Raw genomic sequence first — 14,158 nt, 5'->3', positions numbered from 1 at the left:
ATGATCCCCTGGAGAAGGGAACTGCTACCGACTCCAGTATTCTTTCCTGGAGAATTCCCTGGACTGTATAGTCCATGGGGTCGTTTCACAAAGAGTCGGACATGACTGAGTGACTTTCACACACTGATGCTGAGTACCTTTTCATGTGTCTGTTGGCCATCTGTATGTATTCTATGTGTATTCTTTAGGAAAATGTCTATTCAGATTCTTTGGCCATTTTTATTGGATTATTATTAATTTTTGCTATTGAGTTTTATGAGTTCCTTATATATTTTGATATCAGTCCTTATCAAATAAATAGTTTGCAAAAATCCCAAAGCTCCCACAAAGGCATTTTTGTCTGAGGACGACTGCCAGATTATTGTTATTGGGGGGTATTGAGTAAGGGACCTCCTCTGCCACCATCTTGATGATTTCATGGGGGACTTACTTTTAGATTTTCAATTTCTAGGATCTGGAGATGGGAGGGGGGAGGTGTCTGCCATCTTGATCTAATCACCATATTGTTTGCACATGTTCTGCACCCCCACCTCCCTGGGTCCCAGCTCAGGCCTCCTCAGCTCTTACACACTGCACCAGAGGGGCTTTTCTGAAATCAGAATCATCTGAATCATTGCCCACAGCTCAGAGTCTTTCAGTGGTTCCCACCAAAGTCAGGATGAGACCCACTTCTAGCCTGGCAGGTTCCAGGCCTCTTGGTGTCTCCTGGCTCCTCCCCTTCCTCCAGTCTTCTGGCCGCAGGCAGATCTTTGAACCCACGACGGTCTGTCTCAGCTCCTTGCCTTTGCTCACTCTGCTGTCTCTTCTGTGGACTGCCTCCACTCTTTGCCCCTACACTTAGGGTTGGCTGACTCTGATCTTTCCCCTTTCTTAGGACCTGGGTGGGGGGCCCTGCTGGGTTCCCACAGTTTCACAGCCCCATGCCCATCCTGTGATTGTCCCTATGACCCCGCGTTCCAGTGTGTTCTAATCATCTCCCCGACAGTTTTCCTTCAAGAGGGGGATTTCCTGGCAGGGGTACAGCCCCATCCTGATTTCACATGGAGTTGTTGGAAGACTGGAATGATGCGGGGGGCTTGATGGCTACGGGGTGTGGCTACTCTCTCCTTTTGACCGAGGCAGAGGGTCTCAGCGGGCCCCTTGCCCAGCAGCAGTGGCCCTGCAGGCATGTGGAGGGGCCCCGTCTGGCCTTGGACAGCCTTTTGATCCGCAGTCAGATGCCTCAGGAACGGGCGGGACTGATGCGACTGTTGCTCTCCCCACAGGCACTGGTGCCATCACACGGTGACACGGACGGTGTCCTGCCAGGTGCAGAACGGCTCGGAGACGGTGGTCCAGCGCGTGTACCAGAGCTGCCGGTGGCCTGGGCCCTGCGCCAACCTCGTGAGGTAACGGCCGCAGGGCTGGCCAGCTCTGCCTTTCCTTTTACTTCCTCTGGGTGAACCCAGCTCTAGCAGAGCTGCTGGGGTAGGAGGGCTGAGGCCTGGAAACAGAGGCCGGCACGCATTTATGGAGCAGCTTTTGTGTATGGGGTATGGGGACAATGTGTGTGCAAAGATGAAAGGGACTTGCTCCCCAGCTGAAAGATCCTCATAATCCAGCGGATATTTGATGAGCAAAAGGGCCAGGCGAGGCCATTCACACACACATCCCCCCACAAGCCCCTCTTCTCAAGAGCTGCCCACTTCAAGCCCCACCCTCACAGCCCCCACCACCCACCACCAGCCCCGTCCACCTCACAGCCCCACCCCTCAAGTCCCACCACACCACAGCCCCCCAACCCCTTTCAAGCCACACCTACCCAAGCCCCGCCTCTGCCCAGCCCCACCCCACCACGGCCCTGCCCATTTCATGGCCCCGCCCATCTCAAGCCCCACCCCGCTCCACAGCCTTACTTCCGTCTCCAGTGTCCTCCACTCCCAGCTCTCAGGAGCTCCTCAACATTCACAGGGAGAGGTCTAAATGGGTGACTAGACGTCCAAGGACTCTGAGACCCAGCCTTGCCTGCCTCCTTGTCCTCTGCCCCTTCAGGTCTTGCTCCAGCTCCCGGAACTGGACTCCTTACCGTTTCACCCCTACTGGTCTCCAGCTCTAGCTTTCTGTTTCAAAGACCCTTCCTCATCTTCTTCCTGGGACCACCCTCCTCAAACTCCAAATCCCTCTCCCTTGTGTGTTAAGAGAACACTTTGTGCCCTCCACTAAGAGGACATTTGCGTGGGGGATCTGTTTTAGGCAAGGTTCTTCAGAGAAGCGGAACCAATAGTGTGTGGTAGTAGATATATATGGGAGATGGACAGATTTTTAAGGCATTGGCTCATGTGGTGGTGGGGGTTGGCACCTCCAAAACCTACAGGGTAGGCTCCAGAGACACAGGGAAGAATTGCCGTTGCAGCTGGGGTCAGAAGGCAATCCGCTGGCAGAATTTCCTCCTCTTCAGGGGAGGGCAGTCCTTTTCTGAAGGCCTTCACCTGATTGAATGAGGCCCACCATATTATGGAGGGGTAATCTGCTTTACTCAAAGTTTACTCCCTCAATGTTAATCTCATCTAAAAAATACTTTGATGGCAACATCCATTCATATTTGACCATGGAGCTAGGTACTGTGGCTCGACCACGTTGACACGTAAAATTAACCATCACAGAGTCATCATGAGTTGGGTATGTTTTCATCCCCAAAGATGAAGAGTGAGCCCCTGAGTTGGGGCCTGTGCCCACACAGCGCTGCCCACTATAGGGCTCAGCATGGAGCTGACCCCAGAATCAGCCTGCAGCATGAATTGGTGGGACCCACAGGAGTATGCTCCTAGGCCAGAATTATTATTGTTTGTTTTTATTATGAAGATAGTGATATATCCTTACTGCTAAAAAGAAGTTCAAACATTTGATCGTAACTGAGTAAAGTAAAAAATGAACATTCTCTTCTCTTCCAGTGTCACTTCCATAATCCCATTGTTAAAATGTCATTCCAGATTTTTTCTCCACATATATGTATATATGTAAATATATTTTTTCTTTTTTAATTTATGTTTTATTGAAGTATAGTTGAATTGCAATGTGTTCATTACTTCTGTGCAGCAAAGTGACTCAGTTATACCTATACATATATGTATATATATATATATATTCTTTTTCATATTATTTTCCATTTTGGTTTATCACAGGATATCGAATATAGTTCTCTATGCTAAACAGTAGAACCTTGTTGTTTATCCTTTCTGTATATACCAGTTTGCATCTGCTGATCCCAAACTTCCAAGGCCCCCCTTGGCTGCTACCAATCTATGCTCTTTGTCCCTGATTGTAAACATATTTTCTTAAACAAATATTAAGTAATGTTATTTTGTTCTATAACTTGGTTTTCCCCCAGGAAAATATTGCAATATATTCCCATAGAGACACCTCATTTTTAACAGCTGTGTAGTATTCCACTGTAGAAGAGCATCATCATTTATTTCCCATTCCCTCAATTGATGGGTATTTAAGTGGTTGCCTAATTTAGCCACTCCAGACCATGTTTCAATCGCATTATCATATATATTTTAACAATTTACAAGGGTTTTTTCAAACTTTTCTTAAAGTTTAATTTTATATTTACACAAGTGTTGCAAAAACTAGTAAGCAGAGTTTCTGTGTAGCTTTTCCTTTCATCAGCTTCCCTGCCTTAGTCCATTTTGGGGCTGTTGTATCAAACCACCATAGACTGGGGGGCTTAAATGACAAACATTTATTTCTCACAGTTCTGGAGGCTGAGAAGTCCAAAGTCAATGTGCTGCCAGATTCATTATCTGGAGAGAGCTCTCTTCCTTGTTCATAGACAGTCCTTTTCTCAATGTATCTTCCCTGGGGTCTTTAAAAGGGTGCTAATCCCATTCATGAGGGCTCCACCTTTATGACCTAATCACTTCCCGAAGGCCCCACCTTCAAATACCATCACACTGGGGATTAGGTTTTAACATAAGAATTTAGAGGTGGGGGTTGGGGGAAACACAGACATGAATCTATAGCGTTTTTCCTAAGGTTAATATCTTCTAGAACCATAGTACAATTATCCAAGCCAGGAAATTAGCAATGATATAATACTCTAAACCAAGACATTATTTAAATGTTACCAACCATCCTACTCATATCATTTTTCTGGTTTTATTTTCCCCATTTTACATTTGTCTGTTAGTCTCCTCCAGTCTGGGGCCATTTTTTGGTCTTACTTTGTCTTTCATGACCTCAGCACTTGTAAAAGTACTAACCAGTTATTCGATGGAGATTATGCATTTTGGGGGAGGAGATTGTGAAAGGCATGTTGTACCTTTCTTGGCGCGCATATGAAGAGGTACATAGAATCAATACTGCTGATGTTAACTTTGATCACTTGGTTAAGGTGGTGTCTCAGCCAGGTTTCTCCACTGTTGTGTAATTATTTCTCTCTTTGCCATTTATAAGTATATTGTGGGGAGATATTTGGAGTCTAGACAGATATGCTGTTCCTCTTCCTCCTTTCTCCCAGTAATTTTAGCATCCATTGATGATTCTTGCTTGCCATAATTATTATTATGGTGTTTGCCAAATAGTGACTTTTGATTTTCATCATTTTCTTAGTAGTAGAGGTTCTTTAGTTGTGGTCTGTGTTGTATACAAGTGTTTTGATATACTCATTCTGCAGGAGGAATGGTAAGTAAGTGGATTCTGCTGTTGCTGTTTAGTCGCTCAGTCGTGTCCAACTCTTTGTGACCCCATGGACTATATTCCACCAGGCTCTGTCCATGGGATTTCGCAGTCAAGAATCCTGGAGTGGGTAGCCATTTCCTTCTCCAGGGGAATCTTCCCGAGTCAAGGATCGAACCTGCATCTGCTGCTTGGCAGGTGGATTCTTCACCACTAAGCCACCTGGGAAGCCCAAGTAAATGGATACATCCATTAAAAATTGAAGGCAAAAGGCTACTTTTAAATGTTGTGCTAGAGGATGACCAATGGATTGATAATGAAGAAAAGATGCTAGTCCCCCTTTCCTCTTTTATTTATTTTTTTTTTTTACAGTAGGCAGGATCATGGTTATCCATCTCCTGCCCCTGCTGGCTCCACAGTCCCTCTATTCTCCCCCTTTCCTCTTTTAAACTATTATTTATTTACTTGGTTGCACTGGGTCTTAGCTGTGGCATGTGGGATCTAGTTCCCTGACCAGGGATCAAACCCGGACCCCCTGCATTGGGAGCACAGAGTCTTACCCATTGGACCACCAGGGAAGTTACCCCTAACTCCCTTTCCTTTTCAGCAGAGGGGACAGAGACCCCATTTTCCCTCCCTCCCTCATGTCTCAGATTCCAAGGACCCAGATTCCAAGACTCTTCTGCTTTTCTCATCATCAGGGGTCATCAGAGGACTGGGTCATCATCATCTGATCCTGGGAGCATCTTCTGAGAAGAAGGGTCTCTGGAGTTGGGTCTATAAGTGACCCTGACAGTGTGGGTCTTGCTCATTGTGAGGAACGACCGCTCCAACAGATAAACTGCTGATTGGGGCTGGAATTCAGGCCATGAGGAGTGAGGGTATACCTGTCTCACAGTTCCAATCCCACCACTCTCGATTTGTGCAAGTAGGGAGCCCAGCTCGGAAACGGCTCTTTACAAGACATAGGATTTGACTTCAGTAAACTCATACCTATGTCTTCGGAGTTGAGGCATAAACATGAACAGTTGTATTTTTGTTTTTCCATATTGGGCTTTAACTGCAGTCCTGTGTGTTGGGTACACTCCACGGTCAGCTCCCAAGGTGGAAACAAGGGCTTCCACAATGGCACTGGTGGTAAAGAATCCACCTGCCAATGCAGGAGACCCAAGAGACAGAGGTTCAATCCCTGGGTCAGGAAGATCCCATGGAGTAGGAAACCCACTCCAGTATTTCTTGCCTGGAAAATTCCACAGACAGCAGAGCCTGCCGGGCTACCGTCCATGAGGTCACAAAGAATCAGACATGACTGAGCATGAGTGGGCTATACATCAGAAAACCTGGACAAACACAAAGCACTGAATGTGGAACAAAAAAGTTCATGCATGCAGGCACACACACACACTCCACTGGGTTGTATTTGGGTTTAGAGAATGAACTGTCAGGATTCCCTTTACTAGAAAACCTTGGAAGGAAGGGAGCAGTGGGCTGGCTTTCTTAATGTCAAAATTACAGCTTGAGGTTTTTATATTTTCTAAATACAGTAAGGCACCTTTAAGAAAAGCCAAATGAGCTAAGTACTGAGTCACTGACCTCACCTGAAAAAATGTTAAATGTTCATTGATTTTCACAAGGGCCCTTTGCTTTATGACTGAAGAAATAACGAAAACAATGGTTCAGGAGCATCGGGGCCTTGTCTTTGGAATGGGTGTTTACAGGCCTTTCAGGGAGGTCTCTCCCTCCCCTTGGCATCAGGAGTCGAGAACAGAATGCTCAATCATGCGTCTGTCATGAGCCTGCCCTCTGCCTTCAAAACTTCAGCCAGCAGGAGCTTTGTGAAGTAAAACTCAATTCCCATTCTTTCAAGGAATACTGCATTTCTGGTGTAATTGTCCTCACTACTTCTGTTACTGTTGTTTGTTAAGGAGGGAGGTGTTAGCCCCCCTTTCTTCCTTGCCAGTAACTCTTGTCTGAGTTGGAACTGGAGTGCACGCCCTCTGTGACCTCGGGCTGCTGGCTGGGCAGGTGGGGTGGCAGGTCGCTGCCTGGTGACCTGGGGAACCAAGTGCAACCTGCGTTCAGGTCCCAGTTCTGCTGTTTTCACATCTAAGAGGCATTGTCCTGGCTGCAGCCACTGCACTTGTGTCCCCGCATCCCTCCAGTCCCCTTCTAGCTCCTTCTGGCTGATCATGGCATGGCCCTCCTCCAAATCTTCCAGGAGCTCCCATCTCACTTAAAAGCCCATCCCTCTCTCTGTGGCTGACCATTCTCTTCCTGACCCCATGAACGGTCTTGCTCCCTGGGCTCTGGGCACATGGACCAGGCTGTCCTAGAGGCTCAGACTCTCCCCGGGGCATCACCTTTGCCATCCTTTCACCTGGGCTGTGTTCACGCTGGAGCAGCTGGAAACCCTGCGTTGCCTTACGGGATTCCGTCCTCTGTTCCAGGGTCTCTCTTCTCTCCCTCTCCATGTAACTCTCCAGCCCTTTATCCCGCCTAATCTCATTCTTAGCATTTACTGCTCTCTGACCCACAGCGTTCATTCTGTGGTCAGCCTGGTCATCGTCTGCCCAGCCTACCAGCCTGGGGGCCACAGGAGAGGAGGCTGTCTCAGTCCCTCTAGGCTCCCAGTGCCTGGTGTTCAGGGGCTCAAGAAACATCACTGAATCAATGATCTTTGGAGGATAAAATGAGATCAGAGTTGTCAGGACATGTAGAATTCATGCACAGTGAGCTTGTGATGGTGAGCTGGAACACAGATCATTATGGAGCAAAGTTCTTGTCTGATAAACCAGTCTACAAACTTGCGATGAGGCGATGGAGGCTCAGAGAGGCAAAGTGACTTGCCCACGGTCACAGGGAGTCACAGGGGCTGGGCTGGGTTTGACTCTGGCCCATCAAACAGGCCCCATTGGGATGCTCCTGAGGTTTCAAGGCCCAGCTCCCCTTCCCCCCCAAACGAACATTTGTTGACCTCCTCCTTTGTACACACGCCAAAGCTCCCAGGAGAATGCAGGTGAGAACGCAGACCAGTCCTTGACTTGGGGCGATGACAATGGGGTGGGAAGGGGGGACGTTAGTCAAAGCACCACGGTTACAAGTGCAGTTACATCTGTCACTGATGCTGTGTGGACACGTGTGGGGGCCCAGACCTGAGGGGAGGGCTTTCCTGAGCTGGGGCTTTCTGCGAGGGGCATTTACCAAGGTAAGAAAAAGCTCCAGGGACGTCCCTGGTGGCCCAGTGGTTACGATCCTGAGCTTCCAATTTGGGGTGTGTGTGTGTGTGTTCGATCCTTGGTTGGGGAGGTAAGATCCCACATGCTGCATACTGTGGGCAAAAAATTAGAAAAAAGAAAAAGCTCCAGATTGTATAGTTCTGTCTCAGTGAGCTTATTATTTCTTAGTCTAATTTTTTTAAAGCATACTTTTTAAATAACTTACAAATTTTATTTATTTATTTTGGCTGCCCTGAGTCTTCATTGCAGCATGGGCTTTCTCTGGTTGCAGTGAGTGGAGGCTGTGATGCAAGGGCCTTTCATTATGGTGGCCTTTCTCGTTGCGGAGCTCGGGCTTCAGGAGTAGGGATATGTGGGCTTAGATGCTCCTCGGCACGTGGGATCTTCCCGGACCAGGGATCGAACCAGTGTCCCCTGCATTGGCAGGTGGATTCTTAATCACTGCACCACCAGGGAAATCCTGTAAAGCATCATTTTATAGTTTTCTTAAGAGTCTGCGTGCTTCAAAAATTTGTTCGCTGGGCTGATAACCCTCAGCAGAGCCTCAGGGCAGGAGGAGCTTGGGAGATTCCTGGGGGCCCTTTGGGGCAGGCTCTGTGTCTTAAGTGTGTGTTCTCCTGTGTCTCACGATACCTTGGGTCGAACGCAGGAGACAGCGTTTGCCGCGTTTGCCAAAAGAGTCTTTGATAACGGGATCTTATTAACGTCACAGCAATCTGGAAGAGGTACTTCCATGTGGGGCCGATGATATGCTCAAGATCTTGGCCTCCTTTGACTTCCTTTCTGCCAGGCACTTCATCCTGAGGGGGTGGTGATCAGGAAGTCTCCTGGGATGAGGTGACGTCGGAGCTGAGGCAGGGACTCACAGCAAAGAAGCAGTAACAGCTAGTGGTCATGATTGGGAGGGTCTCTCATCATGGGGAGGGAGACCCCTGCATGGGGCTGGGTGATGACAGAAGGGACCTCTGTGCTGTCACACAGCTGAGGAGTTGGGGCTTAGCTGGTCCTTCCATAGATTTTGCAGCGTCTAGTCCAGGAGCCTTCAGTTAAATAGATTTATCTCCCCTAACCTTCCTGCCAAGACAACTGGCTGAGGCATTTCTTTCTCTTTGATGGGAGCACTTTGGGCAGTGAGGACCCAAAGCAGGAGGCGGGAGGCAGAAAGGAGGGTGAGCTGAGTGAGGAGCCCTCCATCCATCACTTCGTGCCTGGGGAGTGTCCTGCTGGGTCAGAGCTCTGGGTTTTTTTCAGAGCAGCTGTCTCGCCATGTTCTCTAGCACCTGTGGAGCCGTAGGAGATGGACAGGCATGAAGGAGGGGCCTGCCTGCACCCCTCCACCACCCTGCAGAGCAGAGTGCCTGGGGAAGATGGCCTTTCCACTCAGGTCAAGGAGACCCTTTAGGGAGGCCACTCTGGTCCTCCGGCCATGCCCATTCTCGTGGAGTACAGAGTCCATGAGGCCAGGAGAATGTGTCCATCCGGAGTCCACACCCCTCTCCTAGACCATTCTCTGGGCACCTGGCTAAATAGCCTTGTCTGGCTTCCAGGCCTCCACTGGCCTCTCCCTTGAATCTGGGGGACAGTGCCTATGGTGGGTGCACCTCAAGCCTTTATGGGGGCACTGAAGGATGGCTCTTTTTGGGAGTGAGAAGCATGGTTGGAGCACGAATGGAACTGGTACATGCGGGCTGGGCCCACACAGGGGAGGAAGAGAAGGGAAGGGGGTTGGGGTCTGGCTTGTTTCTTCCGTAAAAATGATGCGTCGTATGAAGTTACTGGGGGCATTTGGCGTTGGGGTGACGGCGCGTCCAGGCCAGTGTCTTGCTGGTGGTACGCCCTCGGTACGTTGGCTCCGACTCTCAGAGAAGAGGCGTAAACGTCCAGTGACTCGTGAGTAGATGCAGAGCTGTTTTGCTGCTGAGCGCTTGGGGCACCTGCACTAGCGCCCTCTTGCTGCCCACCCAGCTCCGTGTGAAGCCTGCGCTGGGGCCACGGCAGGGAGGAGGGGTCTCTGCACGTCTGCAGAGTGAGATTTGGGGATCAGCGGGGCCATAATCCTTGGTGGGGCCTCTCTTTGCTGAGCACTATGAAGTCATCACGTTATTTCATTACACCCTGATGACATTTTTATGACAAAACCGCGCAGGTGGGGGAAGGGAGGGTGTGGTTGTGAAAACATGAGTGTAACCAAATCTGGGCACAGTGAGGCCGATTTGGAATGCACTGGGGGATTGGCATGTGTCCCCAGTCCCTCCCTGCGCCCCCACCCTCTCCCGCAGGAGCCCTGCGTAGGCCTTTTTCTCTGCGTTTGTTCAGGCACTCGAGGGTCTCAGCAAATGTTTATAAAGGAACCTACTTTGTGCCATGGGGGCAGGAGTGGAATATGATGGTGAATAAGACTAAATCTTCTCTCTGATGGAGTTTGAAAAAGTGAAAGCAAAAGTCACTCAGTCATGTCTGACTCTTTGTGACCCCACGGACTGTAGCTGCCAGGCTCCTCTGTCCATGGGATTGAATATTGGAGTGGATTGCCATGCCCTTCTCCAGGGGATCTTCCCAACCCAGGGATCAAACCTGAGTCTCCTGCATTGAGGGCAGATTCTTTACTGTCTGAGCCACCAGGGAAGTCCCCCAGTGGAGTTTATATTCACCTAGATAGCATATTTAAAAGCAGAGACATTACTTTGCCAACAAAGGTCCGGCTAGTCAAAGCTATGGTTTTTCCTGTGGTCATGTATGGATGTGAGAGTTGGACTGTGAAGAAGGCTGAGCGCCGAAGAATTGATGCTTTTGAACTGTGGTGTTGGAGAAGACTCTTGAGAGTCCCTTGGACTGCAAGGAGATCCAACCAGTCCATCCTGAAGGAGATCAGCCCTGGGATTTCTTTGGAAGGAATGATGCTAAAGCTGAAACTCCAGTACTTTGGCCACCTGATGCGAAGAGTTGACTCATTGGAAAAGACTCTGATGCTGGGAGGGATTGGGGGCGAGAGGAGAAGGGGACGACAGAGGATGAGATGGCTGGATGGCATCACTGACTCGATGGACGTGCTGCTGCTGCTAAGTCGCTTCAGTCGTTTCTGACTCTGTGCGACCCCATAGGCAGCAGCCCACCAGGCTCCTCTGTCCATGGGATTCTCCAGGCAAGAACACTGGAGTGGGTTGCCATTTCCTTCTCCAATGCATGAAAGTGAAAAGTCAAAGTGAAGTCCCTCAGTCGTGTCTGACTCCTAGCGACCCCATGGACTTCAGCCTATCAGGCTCCTCCGTCCATGGGATTTTCCAGGCAAGAGTACTGGAGTGGGGTGCCATTGCTTTCTCCCGATGGACGTGAGTCTGAGTGAACTCCGGGAGTTGGTGATGGACAGGGAGGCCTGGCGTGCTGCGATTCATGGGGTCGCAAAGAGCCGGACACGACTGAGTGACTGAACTGAACTGAAATATGAAAACAAGAAAAAAAATACACCCTCCTAATGAGTTCAGGAAATTTAAAAAGGGTAACGTGACTGAGTAAGACTCAGGAACTTTAGAGGACATGGGAGAGATTCTTTGAAGAGATGACTTGGATGCTGAGTCGAGAGAAAGAGCTTCCGTGCGAAGATGGGGTAGAGACAGTTGGTGCAAAGGCCCTAAGGCAGCAAGGTCCTGGATGAAGGACTTTGAGAGAGAAAGGTCCGTGTCCAGAAGCAGAGCAGGTGAGGACAGTACAGAGGCAGAGACTGATCTCAGCAAGGGTCAGTTTGGACTTTATTGTAAGAGAGTGTTGGGAAGCCAGGGAAGGTTTTATTTTTGAAACGTGTGTTTGTTTATTTGGCTGTGTCTGGTCTTAGTTGTGGCACCAGGATCTTTGTTGCGTCGTGCAGGCTCTTTCATGGCAGCGCCTGGCCTCTGTAGTTGGGGTGCTTGGGCTCAGCTGTGGCGGTGCACGGGCGTAGATGCTCCGCAGCATATGGGATCTTAGTTCCCTGACCTGAGATCAAACCTGCATCCCATGCATTGGAAGATGGATTCTTAACTACTGAAATACCAGAGAAGTCCCCATTGAAAGGTTAGGTACTGATGATAAATGACTTGCTTTAGGATTTTTTTTAAAATTAAACTTTATTTCAAGGTCATTGTAAATTCACATTGTGTTAAGATCCTCATAAAGTTTGCCATCTTAACCATTTTAAGTGAACAACCAGAAGTATTTGTACACAGTATCTACTCTGTTGTGTCAAGATCCCACATGCTGTGCCCAGTACACACACAAAAGAACTTCTTCCTTTTTCTAGCTGAGTAGTATTTTGTAATATGGATGTGCCACAGTTAGTTTTAACCATTTGTCTGTTAATTTAAAAACAACTGGGTCATTTCCAGTTTGGGGCTGTAATGAATAGAGCTGCTATAAACATTTGTGTACATTCACGTTTCTGTGAACATCGGTTTTTGGTTCTCTGGGTGAATGCCCAGGAGTGCAGTTGTTGGGTCACATGGTATTTGCATGTTTAGTTTTTAAAGAAACTGCCAGACTGTTTCCAGAGTGACTGTACCATTTTACGTTCCCACCAGCAATGTCTGAGTGATCCAGTTTCGTGTATCCTGGCCAGCATTTGGTGTGGTCACTATATTTTATTTCAGCCATTCTGTGCAGTCTGTTTCACTGTGGTTTTAATTTGCGTTTCCCTAGGGGCTAATAATGTTGAACATCTTTTCATGTGCTTGTTTGCCATCTGTATATCTTCTTTCATTAACTGTCTCTTCATGTCGCTTGCCCATTTTCTAGTTGGGTTTTTTTCTTTACTGTAGAGGTTTGAGGTGTCTTTATGTATTCTAACCCAGTGTCAGGTACATGGTTTGCAAATATTTTCTCCCTCTCTGTGACTTGCCTTTTCATCCTCTTATGACAGTCTCTTGCAGAGCAAAAGTTTTTAATTTGAACAAAGTTTAGTGGATCAGTGTTTCGTTTTATGGATTGTGCTTTTGGTGTCAAGTCTAAGAAGATTTTCCCCTATTTTTTTTTTCTAAAAAGTTTATAGTTTTTTATTTGGCACACGAGTCTGTGGTCCAGGTTAGGTTGATTTTTGCACGAGGTGTGTAATTTAGGGCAAGGTTCGTTTTATTGGTCTATGCAGTGTCCCAGCTGTTTTGGTACCATTTGTTGAAAACATCCTCCCTTCATCGAATTGCTTTTGCATGTTTGTCAAAAATCATTTGGGCACAGTCACGTCCGGCTCTTTCTAAATTCTCTCTTCTATTCTATTGATACGTGTGTCTATAGTTCTGCCAGTATCACACAGTCTCGATTTCTGTAGCTGTGTAAGACTTGGAATCAGGTCGACTGACTTTTCCCATTTTCTTCTTCTCTTTTAAAAATTTTTTTAGGGGGGTGCTGTGCCATGGGCCATGTGGAATCTTAGTTCCCCAATCAGGAATGGAACCTGTGCCCCTTGCATTGGAAGCTTGGAGTCTTAACCACTGGACACCAGGGAAGCCCCCATTCTTCTCTTTTAAACTGTTTTAGCTACTGTAGTTCCTATGTCTTTTCATATAAACTTTAGACTAATTTTGTCTCTATCGACCAAAAATCTTGATGAGATTTTAATAAAAATTGCATTAAACCTGTATATCCACATGAGGAAAATTGATATCTTTCCTATGTTGACTGTTCCAATCCAGAAATATGGATTTCATTTACTTAGATAATTTTTTATTTCTTTCATCTTTCTTCATTGATTTCTTGGATTTCTTATAGTTTTTGGCATATAAATTCTCTCTTTTTTTTAAATGATTGTAAATAGGGCGTTTTTTTAAATACAGTTGGTAAAATTGAATTTTTAATTTTGATATCCATGTGTTCATGGCTAGTACATAGAAACACAATTGATCTTCTAGGATCCTATGACCTTGCTGAACCCACACATTAGTTCTGGGAGTTTGGGTATAGATTCCTTGAGATTTTCTACAAAGACAATCATGTCATCTATAAATAGAAACACTCCTGTTTATTCCTTTCTAACCTGTATGTCTGTTATTTCCTTTTCTTGCCCTTTCACTGGCTAGAACTTTCAGGACTCATAAATAAGAGTGGAGAGAATGCTTTGTTCCCAATTATAGAGGGAAAGCATTTCACTTTCAACTGTAATATTAACTGTAAAATTTTTGTATTATCCATGTTCTTTATCAGATTGAGGGAGTTCTCTCTATTACTGTTTTTCTCAGAGTTTTTAATCATGGGCACTGAATTTGGTAAAAAAAAAATTTTTTTTGCATTGATTGACATGG

The 14,158-nt window shown here is 47.2% G+C and overlaps 1 protein-coding gene across 2 annotated transcripts in view; it reads left to right on the top strand.

Moving 5' to 3' along the window:
- Positions 1-14,158, top strand: part of COL26A1 (collagen type XXVI alpha 1 chain) — a 164,303-nt gene that overhangs the window by 41,399 nt on the left and 108,746 nt on the right. For both annotated transcript variants that reach the window (XM_005225215.5, NM_001193154.1), the window contains exon 2: positions 1,266-1,388. In XM_005225215.5, coding sequence (XP_005225272.1) covers positions 1,266-1,388 — 123 coding nt within the window. The remainder of the gene's footprint in view (positions 1-1,265; positions 1,389-14,158) is intronic.

Source organism: Bos taurus, chromosome 25, assembly GCF_002263795.3.
Source record: "Bos taurus isolate L1 Dominette 01449 registration number 42190680 breed Hereford chromosome 25, ARS-UCD2.0, whole genome shotgun sequence".
In the NCBI taxonomy this organism is placed as follows: Eukaryota; Metazoa; Chordata; class Mammalia; order Artiodactyla; family Bovidae; genus Bos; species Bos taurus.
This window is presented reverse-complemented; position numbering and strand designations above follow the sequence as displayed.